Source organism: Moschus berezovskii, chromosome 19 (genome assembly GCF_049115385.1).
Source record: "Moschus berezovskii isolate FMDL1 chromosome 19, NW_MosBer_1.0, whole genome shotgun sequence".
NCBI classification, from domain to species: Eukaryota; Metazoa; Chordata; class Mammalia; order Artiodactyla; family Moschidae; genus Moschus; species Moschus berezovskii.
This window is the reverse complement of record NC_142478.1, coordinates 74,618,003-74,639,058: the sequence shown is the minus strand read 5'-3', so window position 1 is coordinate 74,639,058 and position 21,056 is coordinate 74,618,003. Positions and strand designations below refer to the sequence as shown.

Genomic DNA, 21,056 nt, shown 5'->3' with positions numbered 1-21,056 from the left:
GTCGCGATGCAGCGGACCACGTCTGCACGTTCTTTCTCACGTGCCCCTCCATCTGCCCGCGCACGCTCCTGCTCGGGCTGAGTGCACACTGCCTCTTAGAGCACCGTGACACGGGCCGCGACGTGCCCCCAGGAGACGTCGCGTGTCAGGGTCGACACTGGTTGGTTTCCGCGAAGACGAGTGAGGTTGGCCCTAGCTCTGAACGCCCATTTGTTGCGAGGGACACGCCTGTGCTGGGATTGATGTCGCCGGCAGAGGCACTCTCTGTCCTCTGGGAGGGAGTCTCGTCCTTGCCAGGGGGCAGCTGGTAAGCGCTGCACCGCTGTGCTGGGTGTGCGGCTCCAGCAATGAGGCCAAGGGCAGGCTGCCCCCATCCGCTCAGGCAGCTGCGCGCTGAGCAGGACGTGCTGCTCCGTCACGCGTGTCTCCTGAGCCCCTGCGTGCCCGAGGGCGCCGGGTGAGCGGGGTGAGCAGTCGGCACGCCCCTCCCACCCCAGGGCACCCCCTGCTGCAGGTCCCAGCTGTCCTGTCCTGTCTGTCTCATACACTCTGAGAAAGCCTCCCCCCCTGCCCCCACCTGTGTTTCCTCTGCAGACTTTTGTCCAGGGCTGCCTGGCAGGGAAGAACTTGTCCCACGTGAAAGGCGGCTGCGTCATGTGCGGGTTCCTGAAGCTGTTGCCCATGTTCAGCATTGTTATGCCAGGAATGATCAGCCGCGTCCTGTACACAGGTAAATCCTGCTCCGCCGTGTTCACACTGAGCGACTTCCCTTCTCTCCGGCCTCGGGAGGGCCTGGGGCTCTCAGGTCTCAGCAGCCTGCCCCAGGGTGCTTTCTTGGGGGCCGATGGGTTTAGATGAGGGGCGTGGCTGAGCAGAAGTCTGGCAGGGACCGTGGAGGTAGGTGGTAAGAGAGAGATCGCAAAGGGGCAGATTGGCAGGGAAGAGGCTGGCCCCCCCTGCAGCCGCTGCTGGGTCTCCGTGTGGGGCTGAGGCCCAGGCCTCGGGGAGGTCACCACGGACATCACTGTGTGAGCCCTCCTGGATGCTGGGTGTGGCCGCCCCTTCACAGCCCAGGGCAGCATGTGCATGGAGCCCCCAAACAACCCACATTCTTTCCATTCAGCACTGCGAAAGCATCCCCACTTCCCTGAGCGAGCCGCCACAATTCTGTGATGTCCCTCACCCCCATCTCAGCCCCGTTTTACTGGCTCTCCTACCTCTCGGTGCAAGATTTGTTTATCCCTTAAACTTATGGGGAGGAGGGCAGGGCAGCCCACTCTAGTCTTCTTGCCCGGAGAATCCCACAGACAGAGGAGCCCGGCAGGCTACAGTCCACAGGGTCGCAAAGAGTCGGGCACGACTGAGCGACAGTCACGCTCTACGCCTTCATGGCGCACGTACTCCGATGGCGCAGCGCTGGGACAGAGCGGGCCGCTCCTGTGGCGTCTTCTGCCGCAGTGTCCGGCAGGCCCGGCAGACGAAGGGGCGCATGCAGGAGACGTGGCTCAGCACAGTCCAGCCGCCAGTCTGCCCGGAGACGCGCTGCTCTTCCTGCTGACCCCTTCCAGTCCCGGCAGAGGGGCGCGCTCCAGCTCCGCGTCCCAGGGCTGCTTTCTGGCTGTCAGGCGGCTCTTTCTGGAGCCTCACAGGTGGTGCCTCCTCAGAGGTTAGAAAACAGGCCCCATGGGACTTCCCTGGTGGCCCAGTTGTTAAGACGCTGCCCTCCAGTGTGGGTTCAGTCCCTGGTCAGGGAGCTGAGATCCCTGGTGCCTCTCAGCCAGAAAACCAAAACATAAACAGAAGCAGTATCGCAACACAGTCAGTGAAGACTTAAAAAAATGACCCACGTTAACACAAGCCTGTAGACTACATAAAAAAAGAAAACCGTCCCCTCCCCCGTGCTCCCCAGGACCCCAGAGGCCCCTGGACTTGGCAGCCCTGCCTCCATAGCCCCCTGCACAGCACAGACCACCCCACCTACTGAGGAGGAAGACTGAGCAAAATCCCAGGCCTGGACTCTAGAGGCGGGCGGGGGTGGTGCAGGGCAGCAGGAAGAGCCAGCCTCCCCTGCCTGCCCACCCACCAGGTGAACAGAGTTGGTGGATTGCCCTGGGGGCTGCACCGGGGCAGGCAGGCGAGGGTCCTGGGACCACTGGTCCTCAGTCCTGGAAAGAGCCAGACTCCACGATGGTATCCACTCGCCTGGGATGGGAATAGAGTCAGAGAGGCGCTCAGTGCAAAAGCTGGGCCTCCACCCGCTTCCAGGGAGAGGGTGGCTTTCCAGTAACGCTAAGGCCTCTGGCCTCCATTCTGGGTCTCAGGCGGCCAGAGCCGGGTTTGCACCCCGCCGAGTGGTGGTTGGTCAGTCTGGTCTGCTGTGGCGGTCCCCGTGTTGGTTCGGGCTCTAGGTTGAGAATGACGTGCACTTCAGCTCTTTCAGGCTGGTGTCCTCACAGCTTCTCTGTTGTCAGTTGACCACCAGTGGCGCCAGGCTTCCACCCTCCAGCCCAGAAAGCCCCGGAAAGAGTGCTTCCTTTCTGCGCCTGGGCATAAATGCCAGGGGAGTCTCAGTGAGCCCACTTGAGTAGCAGGGGCCGGTCCCTGTAGGGGAAGGTGTGTCCAGAAGAGCCAGGGGCCCGGGGGCCCTTCTCGGACGGCCCACACCGAGGGGGACTGGGGGCCTGCTGGCCCGGGTGGGCGGGGGCCGGACAGAGGACAAGCTGCCCCTTGGTTTTCACATTCTCTGCCGACCTCCCCTGTGAAACTACTTGCTCTCCGAGTAAACCCAGGCCACCTGCCTCTTCCTGGTCCACGCTGATTCCTCTTTCTCTGCTTTTCATCACTCATTTAAGCTCCCGATGGCCCATCACTTCCCCTCATTTACCTGCCTTTGTCCACATTCCTCCCCAAACCCTCTGAAATAATAGCCCCTGCGAGATGAAGGGAGTAAGGTCAAGAGTGGTCCTCCAGTCAGTGTGATGCTGAATCCTTGTTTGCTTTTCCAGCATCCGACTGGGTCACTGGAAGGCTTGTCGGGGTCGCAGGACTGGCTGCGGGTTAAGCAGTGAACTGGCAGAAGCCCTGACTCCCTGGACCTCCACCCCAAGTTCCTGGTGAGCCCGGGGCCCCCATGCTGGTGTGACTCTCTCTCTTTGCAGATAAAGTGGCATGTGTTGTGCCTTCAGAGTGTGAGAAGTACTGTGGCATCCAAGCCAGCTGCAGCCCCATCGCCTACCCCCTGCTTGTGGGGCAGCTGCTGCCCAGCGGTAAGTGGTTGAGCTGCGCCCGGGGCCAGGAGTGGACGGTCCGGAGTGAGGGCCCCAGGGGAGGCGGAGGCTGTGGCAGAGGCCCTCTGTGGCGCTGGAGCCTCGGGGCCGCCTCTTGCTTCCTCACTTGAACTCTCGGGTCTCACCGGCATTTGCACAGAGTAGGGGGTGGCCCTCTGGGTGGGGGCCCTCCCTGCTGAGCCTATACCCTCCCCACCCTGCCACGGCAGATGGTTTGTGGAGACACAGAGGGGAGCAAGGCGACGTCCTGCTCGCAGGGAGCTCGGGCCAGTGGGACGGCAGAGGGGTGGCTTTCCTCACCTGCTTCCCCACCTCCAGAGGAGCCGAGTCAAGAGCACAGGCGTCTTAAATTCCACATTAGTTTTGTGTACCAGCAGGCCAACAACACGGAGACATTGATTCCCCTGAAATACGATGTAGACGGCTCCCACTGAAGGAAGTGCCAGCCGCCCCACAGCTCAGGAAGGAGGTGACCTGGCTTTGCCAGCTGAGCCTTTGTCCGTGCACTGGTGCTGCGGCCTGGGCCATGGGGCACTGGGAGGGCTCCCTGGCCTGGCCCATGTCCCCGGTGGATCGGTGGTGGGGGGCGCGCTGTTGCGCGGGCCCAGGCTCTCCTGACTGCACGAGGGACTCCCTCCCTGCCACTGAGCAGCCTTTCAGGTCAGAAGCTGAGCTTGTAACGTTTATAGCTAGTGTTTGTTGAGTACTTGCCCAGTGTTGGGCATTGTCTTCACCTTAACAGCAGCCCTGTGTGGGAGGTACTTTTAAACCCACCTTGCAGATGGGAACGGCGAGGCCCAGGAGGTGCATCATTTGCTGGTCCTCTGGGTCTCATCTGTTAAAGGGGGACAGCAGTGGTTTCCTGTCCACGGGGCTGCAGGGTGTCGTCAGGCTGATGTCCACAGTGACCACTCCGGTTATTATACAAGGACCCAGCAGGAGACTGCGAGGCTTGTCGCAGAGCAAGGGCGGGTGTCCTGCACTGATCCGTCTCGGATGGACTGCCACCCTGAGCAGCATTCAGTGAGGGGGACGCGCCTCGGTGGGCCTCGGTCTCCTCCCGGGGCGGCCGGGGTGCTGGAGGCCCAGGAAGCACTCTTGTCTTGCAGGCGTCCGCGGCCTGGTGGTGGCTGCCCTCTGGGCCTCTCTCATGTCCTCCCTGACCGCTGTCTTCAGTAGCGCCAGCGCTGTGTTCACCATGGACATCTACCCCCAGATCCGGCCGGGGGCCACGGAGAAGGAGCTCATGATAACAGGAAGGTGAGGGGCTCCTCCACTTGCAAGTTGCTGCCGTCAGTGAGATGGTGCCCCCAGTGAGTCATCACGTGGCACGTTTAGGCTCTCAGAACTGACTCACTAGAAAAGGCCCTGGTGCAGGAAAGAGTGAAGGTGGGAGAAGGGGCCGACACAGGTGGGACGCTTGGATGGCATCACTGGCTCTAAGGACATGAGTTTCAGTGAACTCCGGCAGTCGGTGATGGTCACGGGAGGCCTGCTGTGCTGGGGCTCATGGGGTCGCAAAGAGTCGGACACGACTGAGCGACTGAGCTGAGCTGTATATCGAGTTACCGTTTTCACATATGGTATGGTGCTGTTTGATTTCTGTTGCAGTTTTGCAGTGAAGACGTATTGCTTTTACAATCACAAAGAACATTGTTTCCACTTGGGAGAAGACTAAGTGGCGAGCACAGGGTGATGAGCATAGTTCACTGACCCCCGAGCAGTGCTTATGACCGAGTGTTCGTCACTCCAGTGCCTCTCTCAGCCCTCAGGGCGGCCTTAGAGGCAGATTTTCGTTCTCGTTCTTACTGTACAAAGGCGGGTAGTGGTCTGCCTGACCACATGGTCAGCAGAACTCACCCATCTCAGGCCTACACCACCAAGCAGGAGGCCACAAATGCTGGGCACAAGACAGGGGTGCAAACGTGTAGACATGGGCCTGTCACCTTCCACAGGGCGGCCCACCTCGAGCCCCGCACACTGAGCTCGGCCTGCATTGAACCTCAAGTGCTCGCTTCATTCCGCGCCTCCTGCTGGCAGTCTTACCTGTGTGACCCCTGCAAACTGAGTTTGCTGTGACAGTTTGATTAGCATTTCACTCTTTAAAAAGCACTTTTGTGAGAAGCTTTAAGAAACAGATAACGCGTTTTATGTAAATTGTTATAGAACACGGGGAGAAAGAGAAGACATATTCATTTTATAATGCTGAAGACATCGATGCCAAAACCCAACAAGTACAGCACAGAAGAAATTAAAACTAAAGCCTCATCTCACTGTTAAATACCAGTGCAAAAATAGTAAATGACACAGTGGACACAAATCCAACAAAATACTAAAAAGAATGTTAAAAGAATGACATTTCATTGCCAACTGTGATTATTTTCCAGAAGTGCAAGAGTGGTTCAATATTAGAAAATGTGGTAATATAACTCACCATATTAATAGATAAAAAGAGAAAAATCATATATATCTAGATGATGAAAAAGTATTTCATAAAATAGGCACCTTTCAACGCAGTAAAATATATCTGTATCCCCCTAAAAATCAAGTCATGTCTAATGGAGCTAGAAGAAAGGAGGAAAAAATGTCCCTCTTTAGCACTGTGTTTGTATTGGCGTATGTGTAAAATCAGATACATCACACATGTGACAGTAGACCCACAGCTGAAGCTCCCAGACAGAGACTTGAAAGGATCATAGGCACAAGAAAATAGATGGAAGGGATGGGGAATTTTCCCAAAGAATTAGAATTTGCAAAAATGAGAAGGTCTAGAATTGAAAAATAAGTATCTGAAATTAGGAACTCAGTGGTGGGGACTTCCCTGCTCGTCCAGTGGTTAAGAATCCCCCTCCCAGTGCAGGGGAGGCAGCTTTGCTCCCTGGTCAGGGAACTGAGATCCCACACACCTCAGGGTAACTAAGCCCACATGCTGTGAAAGACCCTACATCACACAGAGACCCTGCGTGCCGCAGCTAAGACCTGAGGCAGCCAAACAAAGGAGTTAAAAAAACAACTCGATGGGTTAACAAGTGACTGAAGCAGAAGACAGAGTGAGTGGCTTGAAAGTGGATCAGTCGACAAAATCCAAAACAAAGCGTCGGGAAAAAGAAGGCACACGTGGAGCACAGATGAGCGTGACATGTTGTGTCACTGGAGTTACATGTGTGTGATGACGTGTCACTGGAGTTACATGTGTGTGATGACATGTGTCACTGGAGTTACATGTGTGTGATGGCATGTTGTGTCACGAGTTACATGTGTGTGATGGCATGTTGTGTCACGAGTTACATGTGTGTGATGACGTGTCAGTGGAGTTACATGTGTGTGATGACATGTGTCATTGGAGTTACATGTGTGTGATGACGTGTCACTGGAGTTACGTGTGTGTGATGGCATGTTGTGTCACTGGAGTTACGTGTGTGTGATGGCATGTTGTGTCACTGGAGTTACATGTGTGTGATGACATGTGTCACTGGAGTTACATGTGTGTGATGACATGTCACTGGAGTTACATGTGTGTGATGGCATGTTGTGTCACTGGAGTCACGTGTGTGTGATGGCATGTTGTGTCACTGGAGTTACGTGTGTGTGATGGCGTGTTGTGTCACTGGAGTTACGTGTGTGTGATGACGTGTCACTGGAGTTACGTGTGTGTGATGACGTGTCACTGGGGTCACGTGTGTGTGATGGCGTGTTGTGTCACTGGAGTCACGTGTGTGTGATGGCGTGTTGTGTCACTGGAGTTACGTGTGTGTGATGGCGTGTTGTGTCACTGGAGTTACGTGTGTGTGATGACGTGTCACTGGAGTTACGTGTGTGTGATGAAGTGTCACTGGGGTCACGTGTGTGTGATGGCGTGTTGTGTCACTGGAGTCACGTGTGTGTGATGGCGTGTTGTGTCACTGGAGTCACGTGTGTGTGATGGCGTGTTGTGTCACTGGAGTTACGTGTGTGTGATGGCGTGTTGTGTCACTGGAGTTACGTGTGTGTGATGGCGTGTTGTGTCACTGGAGTTACGTGTGTGTGATGGCGTGTTGTGTCACTGGAGTTACGTGTGTGTGATGGCGTGTTGTGTCACTGGAGTTACATGTGTGTGATGGCATGTTGTGTCACTGGAGTTACGTGTGTGTGATGACATGTGTCACTGGAATTACATGTGTGTGATGACGTGTCACTGGAGTTACATGTGTGTGATGGCATGTTGTGTCACTGGAGTTACGTGTGTGTGATGGCGTGTTGTGTCACTGGAGTTACGTGTGTGTGATGACGTGTCACTGGAGTCACTTGTGTGTGATGACGTGTCACTGGAGTCACGTGTGTGATGGCATGTTGTGTCACGAGTCACATGTGTGTGATGGCATGTTGTGTCACTGGAGTCACGTGTGTGTGATGGCATGTTGTGTCACTGGAGTTACGTGTGTGTGATGGCGTGTTGTGTCACTGGAGTTACGTGTGTGTGATGACATGACACTGGAGTCACATGTGTGTGATGGCGTGTTGTGTCACTGGAGTCACATGTGTGTGATGGCGTGTTGTGTCACTGGAGTCACGTGTGTGTGATGGCGTGTTGTGTCACTGGAGTTACGTGTGTGTGATGGCATGTTGTGTCACTGGAGTTACATGTGTGTGATGGCATGTTGTGTCACTGGAGTTACATGTGTGTGATGGCATGTTGTGTCACTGGAGTTACGTGTGTGATGGCATGTTGTGTCACTGGAGTCACGTGTGTGTGATGGCATGTTGTGTCACTGGAGTCACGTGTGTGTGATGGCATGTTGTGTCACTGGAGTCACGTGTGTGTGATGGCATGTTGTGTCACTGGAGTCACGTGTGTGTGATGGCATGTTGTGTCACTGGAGTCACGTGTGTGTGATGGCGTGTTGTGTCACTGGAGTCACGTGTGTGTGATGGCGTGTTGTGTCACTGGAGTTACGTGTGTGTGATGGCGTGTTGTGTCACTGGAGTTACGTGTGTGTGATGACGTGTCACTGGAGTTACGTGTGTGTGATGACGTGTCACTGGGGTCACGTGTGTGTGATGGCGTGTTGTGTCACTGGAGTCACGTGTGTGTGATGGCGTGTTGTGTCACTGGAGTTACGTGTGTGTGATGGCGTGTTGTGTCACTGGAGTTACGTGTGTGTGATGACGTGTCACTGGAGTTACGTGTGTGTGATGAAGTGTCACTGGGGTCACGTGTGTGTGATGGCGTGTTGTGTCACTGGAGTCACGTGTGTGTGATGGCGTGTTGTGTCACTGGAGTCACGTGTGTGTGATGGCGTGTTGTGTCACTGGAGTTACGTGTGTGTGATGGCGTGTTGTGTCACTGGAGTTACGTGTGTGTGATGGCGTGTTGTGTCACTGGAGTTACGTGTGTGTGATGGCGTGTTGTGTCACTGGAGTTACGTGTGTGTGATGGCGTGTTGTGTCACTGGAGTTACATGTGTGTGATGGCATGTTGTGTCACTGGAGTTACGTGTGTGTGATGACATGTGTCACTGGAATTACATGTGTGTGATGACGTGTCACTGGAGTTACATGTGTGTGATGGCATGTTGTGTCACTGGAGTTACGTGTGTGTGATGGCGTGTTGTGTCACTGGAGTTACGTGTGTGTGATGACGTGTCACTGGAGTCACTTGTGTGTGATGACGTGTCACTGGAGTCACGTGTGTGATGGCATGTTGTGTCACGAGTCACATGTGTGTGATGGCATGTTGTGTCACTGGAGTCACGTGTGTGTGATGGCATGTTGTGTCACTGGAGTTACGTGTGTGTGATGGCGTGTTGTGTCACTGGAGTTACGTGTGTGTGATGACATGACACTGGAGTCACATGTGTGTGATGGCGTGTTGTGTCACTGGAGTCACATGTGTGTGATGGCGTGTTGTGTCACTGGAGTCACGTGTGTGTGATGGCGTGTTGTGTCACTGGAGTTACGTGTGTGTGATGGCATGTTGTGTCACTGGAGTTACATGTGTGTGATGGCATGTTGTGTCACTGGAGTTACATGTGTGTGATGGCATGTTGTGTCACTGGAGTTACGTGTGTGATGGCATGTTGTGTCACTGGAGTCACGTGTGTGTGATGGCATGTTGTGTCACTGGAGTCACGTGTGTGTGATGGCATGTTGTGTCACTGGAGTCACGTGTGTGTGATGGCATGTTGTGTCACTGGAGTCACGTGTGTGTGATGGCATGTTGTGTCACTGGAGTCACGTGTGTGTGATGGCGTGTTGTGTCACTGGAGTCACGTGTGTGTGATGGCGTGTTGTGTCACTGGAGTTACGTGTGTGTGATGGCGTGTTGTGTCACTGGAGTTACGTGTGTGTGATGACGTGTCACTGGAGTTACGTGTGTGTGATGACGTGTCACTGGGGTCACGTGTGTGTGATGGCGTGTTGTGTCACTGGAGTCACGTGTGTGTGATGGCGTGTTGTGTCACTGGAGTTACGTGTGTGTGATGACGTGTCACTGGAGTTACATGTGTGTGATGACATGTGTCACTGGAGTTACATGTGTGTGATGGCATGTTGTGTCACGAGTTACATGTGTGTGATGGCATGTTGTGTCACGAGTTACATGTGTGTGATGACGTGTCAGTGGAGTTACATGTGTGTGATGACGTGTCATTGGAGTTACATGTGTGTGATGACGTGTCACTGGAGTTACGTGTGTGTGATGGCATGTTGTGTCACTGGAGTTATGTGTGTGTGATGGCATGTTGTGTCACTGGAGTTACATGTATGTGATGACATGTGTCACTGGAGTTACATGTGTGTGATGACGTGTCACTGGAGTTACATGTGTGTGATGGCATGTTGTGTCACTGGAGTCACGTGTGTGTGATGGCATGTTGTGTCACTGGAGTCACGTGTGTGTGATGGCATGTTGTGTCACTGGAGTCACGTGTGTGTGATGGCATGTTGTGTCACTGGAGTCACGTGTGTGTGATGGCATGTTGTGTCACTGGAGTCACGTGTGTGTGATGGCATGTTGTGTCACTGGAGTCACGTGTGTGTGATGGCATGTTGTGTCACTGGAGTCACGTGTGTGTGATGGCATGTTGTGTCACTGGAGTCACGTGTGTGTGATGGCATGTTGTGTCACTGGAGTCACGTGTGTGTGATGGCGTGTTGTGTCACTGGAGTTACGTGTGTGTGATGGCGTGTTGTGTCACTGGAGTTACGTGTGTGTGATGACGTGTCACTGGAGTTACGTGTGTGTGATGACGTGTCACTGGGGTCACGTGTGTGTGATGGCGTGTTGTGTCACTGGAGTCACGTGTGTGTGATGGCGTGTTGTGTCACTGGAGTCACGTGTGTGTGATGGCGTGTTGTGTCACTGGAGTCACGTGTGTGTGATGGCGTGTTGTGTCACTGGAGTTACGTGTGTGTGATGGCGTGCTGTGTCACTGGAGTTACGTGTGTGTGATGGCATGTTGTGTCACTGGAGTTACATGTGTGTGATGACATGTGTCACTGGAGTTACATGTGTGTGATGACGTGTCACTGGAGTTACGTGTGTGTGATGGCATGTTGTGTCACTGGAGTTACGTGTGTGTGATGGCGTGTTGTGTCACTGGAGTCACGTGTGTGTGATGACGTGTCACTGGAGTCACTTGTGTGTGATGACGTGTCACTGGAGTCACATGTGTGTGATGGCATGTGTCACTGGAGTTACGTGTGTGTGATGACGTGTCACTGGAGTCACTTGTGTGTGATGACGTGTCACTGGAGTCACATGTGTGTGATGGCATGTTGTGTCACTGGAGTTACATGTGTGTGATGGCATGTTGTGTCACTGGAGTTACATGTGTGTGATGACGTGTCACTGGAGTCACATGTGTGTGATGGCGTGTTGTGTCACTGGAGTCACATGTGTGTGACTGGAAGCAGTTTTGAAAAGACAACAGCCAGGCATGTCCCAGATCTCTGGATGACTCTCCAGAGATGCAGGAGATCCCACAGATCTCAGGCAGGGTAAATTCAAAGGAGCCCATAGCCAGACCACACGGTAGTGGAACTGCTGGAGACAGAGACAGAGGACCTTTAGTGCAGCCAGAGGGAAGTGAATCGCATCCCCTCAGAAGAGCGACAGAGAGACTGACAGTGGGGTTGTCAGCAGAGCCTGTAGGTTCGGGAGACAGTGGGGTGACATCCTCAAGTGCAGGGAGAAGCTGCCCACCTGAAATCCAATACCTCCAGAGTGAAAGGGAGACAGACATGTTTTCTGATAAATGCAAGTGGAGAGAATGTATTTCACTGGAAATCCATGATGAGAAATACCACAGGGGAGTCTTAGGCTGCAGGAACACAACCTCGATGGAAGAGCTGACCTTTAGAGAAGGATGGAGAGTGCCGGAAAGGGTAAGCATACGGGAAATGTGAGAGAGCAAATGCGGACACCAGTGCGGAAATCGTCCGTGGGGACAGCAACACGGGGGCAGAACACACGCCAGCAGTCCCAGGGCGAGCGAGATGGGGCTGCGTGGTGTGTAAACAGCCTCAGGCTCTCTGGTACCAGACTCTCTGGTGCGTGTGTGGCCTCCAGCCTGAGCAATATAAGGACAGTTCAAGGACGTGTAGCACGTCAGTAAAATACGAACTATCCAATAAAATATTTGATTAGCCCAAAAGAGGTCAGAAGAATAAAAATTAAGTGAAAGGCAAGTTGAACAGCAAACAAACAACAGAGTGACTTCCCTGGCGGTCCAGTGGTTAGGACTCTCTGCTCCCAGTGCAGGGGCGCAGGTTGAGACCCTGGTCAGGGAACTGAGGTCTCACAGGCCTTGAGGTGTGGGGGAAAGAAAGGAAAGAAAAACATAGGCTGTGTACACGTACCACATATTCTTCATTCATTCATCTGTTGACGAACATTGAGGCTTTTCTGTGTCTTGGCTATTATAAACAGTGTAAAGTGTACAGCGATCTCTTCAAGATACTGATCTGTGTTTCCTTTTGATATATACCCAGAAGTGGAATCGCTGGGTCATGTGGTATTTCATGCAAAGATGAGCTCGATAAAGGACAGAAATGCTATGGACCTAACAGAAGCAAAAGATGTTAAGAAGAGGTGGCAAGAATACTCAGAGGAACTGTACAAAAAAGATCTTAATGACCCAGATAACTACGATTGTCTGATCACTCACCCAGAGCCAGACATCCTAGAATGCGAAGTCAAGTGGGCCTTAGGAAGCATCACTACGAACAAAGCTGGTGGAGGTGATGAAATTCCAGTTGAGCTATTTCAAATCATAAAAGATGATGCTGTTAAAGTGCTGCACTCAATGTGCCATCAAATTTTGGAAAACTCAGCAATGGCTACATCACTGGAAAAGGTCAGTTTTCATTCCAATCCCAAAGAAGGGCAATGCCAAAGAATATTCAGACTACCACACATTTGCACTCATCTCAAACGCTAGCAAAGTAATGCTCAAAATTCTCCAAGCCAGGCTTCAACAGTACATGAACCATGAAATTCCAGATGTGCAAGGGGGATATAGACAAGGCAGAGGAACCAGAGATCAAATTGCCAACATCGGCTGGATTGTCGAAAAAGCAAGAGAGTTCCAGAAAAACATCTGCTTTATTGACTATTGCCAAAGGCTTTGACTGTGTGGATCACAATAAACTGTGGGAAATTCTGAAAGAGATGAGAATACAAGACCACCTTACCTACCTCCTGAGAAATCTGTATGAAGGTCAAGAAGCCACAGTTAAAACTGGACATGGAACAACAGACTGGTTCCAGATCAGGAAAGGAGTACATCAAGGCTGTATATTGTCACCCTGCTTATTTAAATTATATGCAGAGCACATCATGTGAAATGCCAGGCTGGATGAAGCACAAACTGGAATCAAGATTGCTGGGAGAAATATCAATAACCTCAGATATGCAGATCACACCACCCTTATGGCAGAAAGTGAAGAAGAACTAAAGAGCGTCTTGATGAAAGTGAAAGAGGAGAATGAAAAAGCTGACTTAAAAGTCAACATTCAGAAAACTAAGATCATGGCATCCAGTCCCACCACTTCATGGCAAATAGATGGGGAAACAGTGGAAACAGTGAGAGACTTTATTTTTCTGGGCTCCAGAATCACTGCAAATGGTGACTGTAGCCATGAAATTAAAAGACACTTGCTCCTTGGAAGAAAAGCTATGACAAACCTAGACAGCATATTAAAAAACAGAGACATTACTTTGCCAACAAAGTCTAGTCAAGGCTATGGTTTTTCCCGTGGTCATGTATGGATGTGAGAGTTGGACTGTGAAGAAAGCTGAGCACCAAAGAATTGATGCTTTTGAACTGTGGTGTTGGAGAAGACTCTTGAGAGTCCCTTGGACTGCAAGGAGATCCAACCAGTCCATCCTAAAGGAGATCGGTCCTGGGTGTTCATTGGAAGGACTGATCCTGAAGCTGAAACTCCAGTACTTTGGCCACATGATGCGAAGAGCTGACTCATTGGAAAAGACCCTGATGCTGGGAGGGATTGGGGGCAGGAGGAGACGGGGACGACAGAGGATGAGATGGCTGGATGGCGTCACCGACTCGACGGACGTGAGTGTGAGTGAGCTCTGAGAGCTGGTGATGGACAGGGAGGCCTGGCGTGCTGCAGTCCATGGGGTCGCACAGAGTCAGACACGACTGAGCGGCTGATTGAACTAACCTGAGCTGTAGTTCTGTTTTCAGCTCCTTGAGGACCCTTCATGCTGTTTTCCATAGTGGCTGCACCCGTTTACGCTCCCAGCAGCAGTCCACGAGTGTTCCTTTTTCTCCACATCTGTGCCAGCATTTGTCGTCTCTGGTCTTTTTGATAGTAGCCATTCTAACAGGTGTGAGATGGTGTCTCATTGTAGTTTTTTGCCTTTCCCTGATTAGTGATGTTGAGCGCCTTTTCATGTACCTGTTGGCCATTTGAATATCTTCTTTGGAAAAGTGTTTATCAGGTCCTTTGTCCATTTTTAATTCTATCATTACTGCCGTTAAAGTTGCCCGAGTCCCTCTTCTTTCTGACCAGAAGTCACCTGTAATTCATAGTGCTGCTCTGTGTATGCAGTGCGTCTTCTTTCCTGGGCTTTCACAGCTTTCTCTTCATTTTTGGTTTTCGGTGGTTTTGTCGTGGGTATGCTGGTTGGCTTTCCCTGAAATTCACCGGATCCGGGAAACTGCTGGCCGGTATCCTGCACACCTGCCTGCTGCACCCTCTTCCGCTTGCACACATCAGCCTTTTGATGTTGTCCCACACATCACTGAGGCACTGTTTATTCTTAAACATTTTTTCTCTGTGTGTTTCAGTTTTTCATCAGTCTCCCTTGAGGATATTGGCCCTTTCTTTTGCTATTTCCAATCTACTGTTAAGGCCAACCTGTGAATTTTCCATTTCATATTTTCAACTGGAATTCTACTTCTGGAGTATCTGTATGGTTCCTTTAAATTGTTTTCTAGTATTCCATTTTCTGTCTTGGTTTCCCATCTGCTCACTCATAACTGTAATTTCCTCTAAATCCTTTAAGATAACTGTAGTGGTTGCTTTGAAGTCCTTGTCTGCTCATTTTAATACCTGAACCATCTTGGGGTTGATTTCTATTGACCTCTGTTTCCCTTGACTATAGGTTACATTTTCTTACTTCTCCCCATGCCTAGAAAAGTTTATTATATACTGAACATTGTAGGTAATAGTAGAAATTCTGTATCATGTTCCTCTGAAGAATATTGGCTTTTGTTCAAGCATGCAGGTAAGTTTCTAGCCAATTCCCTTAAACTTATGGAGGCCTGTTTTTTTTTAATTAATTTTTTATTGAAGAATAATTGCTTTACAGAATTTTGTTGTTTTCTGTCACACCTCAGCATGAATCAGCCATGGGTATACGTATCTCCCCTCCCTTCTGAACCTCCCTCCCATCTCCCTGCCCATCCCACCCCTCTAGGTTGGTACAGAGGGGGCCTGGCTTTTATACTTGGTTCGTGTGACTCTGTTTCAGTTTTCTCGAGTCGTATAGCGAATTCTTAGTCCTGGGACACACTCTGCTTCCAAGGCATGGCTCTTCAGGGGTTTCAGCCCTAGGCGGTTCCCTCTGCAGGCAGTGAAATCTTTGCTCAGCCTTTTCTGTCTTCAATTGCTCGTTGTGGACTATTGGGCAGTTTTTCCCCACATGAGCAATCAAGGGCTTAAGGGGAGCCTATACCAGTCTTTAGAATCAGGTGCATTACTGTTCCATTTGAAATTTTTAGAAATGTGTTATCCCTCAAGAAATTAACGTTTTCCATGTATTGTATATTTTAAGCATGGCCACCTCAAGGCACACCCTCCGAATGTGATGAAAATCTGCCCACGACCCGTCCAGAAGTTGAAGGGGTTTTAGGAACTCTCGGGTCCTGTTGGTGTTCACGGGTATGGCTGGCTCCGCTGCCACACTTCAGGAACGGGCATCCGAATTGAACCTCAGGAGTAGTGAGAACTAGCTCCTAGTTTATGGTTTGCAGATATTTTATTGGTAGGTTAAAAAAAAAGCTCATCAAATTGTCACTGACTTTTGGTTTAACTTACAGGTTTTTTGTTATAGTCTTACTTGCTATCTCCATTGCCTGGGTCCCTGCTCTGCAAGTGGCACACAGGGAACAGCTGTTTGAATACATGCACACAGTTCTAAGTTACCTGACGCCACCCGTGGCTGCCACGTTCCTGCTGGCCATATTTTGCAAGAGAGTCACTGAGCAGGTAGGTGGCTCACATGGTGGGGTGGGCTGGCGGAAGGCAGGCTCTGATCTGTTCTCTGCCCTTCCAAGGCCATCCGCCTCTAGCCGTGCGTTGCACGGGGCAGAGCACGTGGGGCGCTCCTGCACGCTTGTCTAGCCACAGGGGGGCCCTCTGCCGTTGCCTCTGCATGAGGATGCTTTCCTGCTCAGAGATGTCAGACACTCAAGGGGATGTTCAGTCCCGGGCTCCTACCTCCTTCCCTGCATGTAGACTGTCTCTTCTACCTCATGTAGAACTAGATAAAGATCCCAACTAATGGTTCGATCATCTCACCCACAAGACTGGAAGCACGGTTTGCCAGAACGTTTTCACTGGTTAGTTGAGTCACATCCTGACTTGTTTCTCCTGCCTTGCAAGTGTTCTGAGCTCAGCGCCTCTGAGACCTGGCTCCTGCCTGCCCACCGGCCCTGGTCTCTGCTCACGCAGCCCCCGGGCCCGGCCGCTGCTGGTCACGTGCAGTGCTGACTGACTGTCCCCTGCCCTCTGTGGCCCCTCTTCTTCCCCCACGGACTCTTTGCTTTGCCGTGAGAGTGTTTGTCCACCTCCATCTGGCTGCTGCTTCCTGCAGGCTCGGGCCGGTGTCCAGTCCTCCAGGCCTGTTGGCTGGTGCTTCCTGCTCTGCTCAGCTCATGGGTGAATGCCCAGTCGCTCAGTCGTGTCTGACTCTTCGTGACCCCGTGGACTGTAGCCCACCAGCCTCCTCTGTCTGTGGGATTTTCCAGACAAGAATACTGCAGGGGGTTGCCGTTTCCTACTCCAGGAGATCTTCCCAACCCAAGGACTAAACCCACATGAGACCTGAGTCTCGTGCATTGGCAGGTGGATTCTTTACCCCCAACCCACGGCTAGCTCACCGGAACTCAGTTTAGCTCCGAGAATAGGGTGAGGGGGCATCTGGGTTCTGGAAACGCTGCTCCCTGTGCTCGCTTGGGAGGGGCGTGGGCGAGAGGAGCAGGCGGTCAGGACGATCTGCCTCCCACCTCTGAGTCACTCTCGGGGTGTTGGGGCCTGCCACCGAGGGAAACTGGGGAGCTTGTCAGTGGCTCTCCGGCTACCCTGGTGCAAGGTTCCAGCATGTCACGGGCCCCTTCCTTGGCCTGGAGAACTCCAGGCCCTATCTCTCACCCTCATCTGCTCCTCCATCTTCCCTTTTCTGCACGTCTCCTTCAACAAATGGGTCCTCTGGACCACCCGCCTGGCCTTTGGTTTCAGTTCTTTCTCCAAGACTCTTCCCCCACACTGCATCCTCTGCCGCCTCCGACATGCAGCCGTCCCTGCGACTGGCCGCAAGCCCAAGTCCAGGTCCTCACCCTGAGGAGAGGACTGCCTCGGTGGAGGCGACAGATGGTGCCCAGCGAGCAGATAGGATTCCAGAGAGTGGAGTAGTGCTGCCTAAAAGCAAAGCAGGGGACACAGTAAGGAAGTCTCCCAGGCGAGCAGGCAGCTGCCGGGGACAGGGCGCGGGGCACAAGGACGTTAGCCAAGCTAGGGGGGAAGATTTCTGCTGAGAAAGTGACCTGGAACCCGAGCCCTGAAGGGTGAGCCGGAACCACGGAGACCTGTGGGAGACCAAAGCAGAAGAAGGGACCGCGCAGAGGCCCGGCGGGGGGCGGAGCCAGGCGAGCCTTGCCTCTCAGGGCGGCCAGGAGAAGCCACAGGGGCTTCCGCAGAGGCAGGCACTCCCCGATCCATGCTCCGAAGAGCTCACTCGGGCTCCTCGGGCTCCTCGGACTGCAAGGGAGCAGAGACCAGGAAGCAAGTCCCCCCGTGTGAGAGACGGCGGAGCAGAGCGACGGAGGCGGTCTTCTTGGAAATGACAGCGTGACCTGCTGATGGATCGGTGCCAGGGCAGGTGGGAGCAGAAGGGGCCAGGGACGTCTCCTGGGGCCTGTGCCTCAGTGGCTGGGGACATGGGGGTGCCCCCAACCGCAGCAGGCAACACTGAGGTCTTCTCGGACACGGTGTTGGGGATGCGTCTTCATCGTCTGACTTAGAAGTGTCTCCAGTAGCCCCTGAGTTCTCCGATGGACTTGATAGAGTGTGCGTGCCTCTCGGGTCTTTGTTCAGCCTTGGGAGGTGTCGTCTCCCTGTGCTGAGACGGCTCTGCGAGGTGCGTGAAGCCCTTGCTGTGCCGGGTTCAGCTTTAGGACCGAACGACTCGGCTCAGTGCCGCCTTGCTCCCGGTGACTCGGGCTCCTCCTCTGCCAGGGCGCCTTCTGGGGGCTGGCCAGTGGCCTTGTGATTGGCTCCTGTCGCATGCTGTCCGAGTTTGCCTACGGGCCCTGGAGCTGCTCCATGAACAGGAAGTGCCCCCGGATCATCTGCGGCGTGCACTACCTCTACTTCGCCATGATCCTCTTCACCATCAGCCTCATCACCGTCCTGGGCATCTCCATGTTCACCGTGCCGATTCCAGACAAACATGTGAGTGCCGCCGTGGGCGTGCTCCGGGGTCAACCTGCGGCCCCTGTGTCCTGGGAGCAGCTTGAGAGAAAAGCGGCTGAAGGTCCTGCATGGTTTTTAGAAGTGGGAGAGCTGGGGGTCGGGGTGACAGAAAGGTCAGAAATAGGCAAGTAACCTCCTTGCCTTAAACACAGAGCTGAACTAAAAGGCTTTCCGACAATCCTCCAGTGAAGTATTCACCAAGAGTGAGACGTTTGACTTTTCAAACACAAATTTTCTGTGAAGCGCTGAGATCGCTCACTCTGCTGTGAGTTAATATAACCAGGATCGTCCTGGCCGCCTGTCTGGCCAGCGGGGGTGCAGGTGGGGTTGGGGGGACAGTAATGCCCTGCAGAGCTGTGGCCAGTGGCCCGCATGCCCCATTCTCCTTGTCCGGCCACTTGCCCTGCCCAGAAGGAGGTGTCTGCCACTCTAGTTGGAATATAAAATGCCTGGGCTCAGAGGAGTGCGGTCACTTGTCCCTGACTCCAAAACTAGCCAGTGGCCCTGCTGGGCCTGAGCAGACTCCGGTGTGTCACCTGCATGGGCACGGCCAGTGGGCCTAGCAGGACTCCTCAGGGGCTTGGCTGAGTTAGAGGGCAGCAGGGAGGGTCCTGGGTGTCCAGGATGAGAGAGGGGAAGGAGGCGCTCGGAGGGAGGGGGGCCTGTGAGGCCTGTGCCCTGGGGTCTGGATGAGAGCTTGGGACCAGGAAGATGCTTCTGCTCTGGCCGACTTTCTGCGCCTGCAGACACCTGTTGAGTGTGAGCAACAGGTACGCAAGGGCCAGGCCATTGGGTACCCAAGATGAGGCAGGTCAAGCCTCCCCTGGGCTGCGTGTGAGCGCTTGTCTCTGACAGCCAGGAACAACTTCTGGCACGAAATCAGCCCCTGGGTCTGCCCTGTGGGTGACCCAGGAGCAGCAGACCAGGGGTGAGGGGCCGCTTCTCCCAGCCTGGAGGGCACAGCTTCCTGGACCTCAGTCACCAGGAGGTGCGCTGAGCGTGTGCCTCGTACCCCCAGTGTCCAGCCCAGGACACGGAGCTCGCCCTTTGTGAGGCCAGAAGTGAAACCTGGGCTTCCCAAGCAGCACGCTTTCCCCACCCCATCCCTTCCTTCCTCCCTTGTTGGAGCCGATGGCCATACCTCTTTTCAGTCCCTGGGGACCCGGGTGCCCAGCTGTGACACCATGAGTCCCAATGAGAGGGCCCTGGTGGTGACAGGCCCCTTGTCTCCCCTCAGCTCCACCGCCTCTGTTGGAGTTTGCGGAACAGCCAGGAGGAAAGGGTGGACCTGGACGAGGACACAGAGGTGAAGAGCCTTGAGCCCCAGGCACAGCCAGGTGAGAAGGAAGCCGGAAGCCAGCGACCGGAGGGGCCTGCTCCCCCCCGCAGCCCGCGGCCTCCACTCCCAGAAGCGCCTCCAGGCGGAGGCCCCATGATGCCTCTGAGACCTTCTCTGGGGTTCTGAGCCAGGAATATGGAGGTGGGAGGCGTCAGCAGGGGGAGGGGGCGGGGGGGGTCTGGTACAAAGTGAGGGCGGAGAGACAAGTGTCCGCGGTGGGCGGGAGGGGTGCACGGACTACCGTGTGCCCCAGGGTCACCGCACCTCTCACAGCGGCCAAGCCAGGTGCTCCTGGGAGCGGGCGGCTGCCCCTGCGAGGGCGCCAGGACACCGCTGCGGACACCTCTGAGTTTCAGCCCCAGGAGGAAGAGTGTCCAGGAGAGGCTTGGGTCGGGGTCTCCAGGAGGCCCAGGGGAAAGCGCTCAGCAGCGGGGTCAGAGAGGCGTGTTGGGCCGCGCGTGGGGTGCCTGCACCTCCTGAGGCACTGGTGCCAGCGGGATCAAGCCTGACGGGATTAGCGCTGAGTCTGCAGTGAGGGGCTGGCAGGGGCAGAGGGGGCGCTGTGGCAGGCGTGGCGGGGGGACAGCGTCCTGGGGCCCCGCCTCCACTCCTGCCAGGGACCCTCTCCTGACACCTGCAGCGGGGGGACGGGGGAAGCTGCCCATCAGGGCCACGTGTGCAGGGCGTGTCCTTGGAGCCCCTCGCAGCTCCTGTCCTCAGTCGTGGTGGACGGCCATGGCGACACTGGTGCACACCTGCCGTGCACGCGGGCTGTCCTGGTCACTGTGTGTGACGGGCCATCACCATCCCCAGGCCCTGCCCAGGAAGCGTCTGCCCCGGCTCCGTGCACAGCCCAGCATGGTGGAGCTGGGGAGGTTGGACACGGGCAGACTGACTCCAGAGCACACGCTCTTGGCCATGGCTTGTCCCATCTCCCTTCATACAGCCCTTGGATTGTGGTCACATGGTGGGTCAGCCCCTTTGGGCCTAGCGGCTGACAGCGGCGTCTGAGAGGCCGGGCCTCTCACTGCTCCTTGTCTCTGGGGTCACTGGCGGTGACCCCACCCCCGTGACACAGGCCCCTCCAGCACCGGCTGATGAGTTCCACGATCCTGGGTGCTGCCTCAGCCTCGGGACACATGTGGCGCGGCCACTGCCCAAGGGGATGAGATGCAGAACAGGTCGCCGCACATACTGCTGGACACACTGCTTGTTGTCATCAGGGAGGG

The 21,056-nt window shown here is 54.2% G+C and overlaps 1 protein-coding gene across 1 annotated transcript in view; it reads left to right on the top strand.

The window, feature by feature from the left end:
* Window positions 1-21,056, top strand: part of LOC129542342 (sodium/glucose cotransporter 1-like) — a 56,499-nt gene that overhangs the window by 34,541 nt on the left and 902 nt on the right. Inside the window, exons 9-14 of the mRNA XM_088827876.1 lie at window positions 595-730; window positions 3,159-3,266; window positions 4,397-4,547; window positions 15,836-16,004; window positions 18,252-18,467; window positions 19,726-19,825. Coding sequence (XP_088684002.1) covers window positions 595-730; window positions 3,159-3,266; window positions 4,397-4,547; window positions 15,836-16,004; window positions 18,252-18,467; window positions 19,726-19,825 — 880 coding nt within the window. The remainder of the gene's footprint in view (window positions 1-594; window positions 731-3,158; window positions 3,267-4,396; window positions 4,548-15,835; window positions 16,005-18,251; window positions 18,468-19,725; window positions 19,826-21,056) is intronic.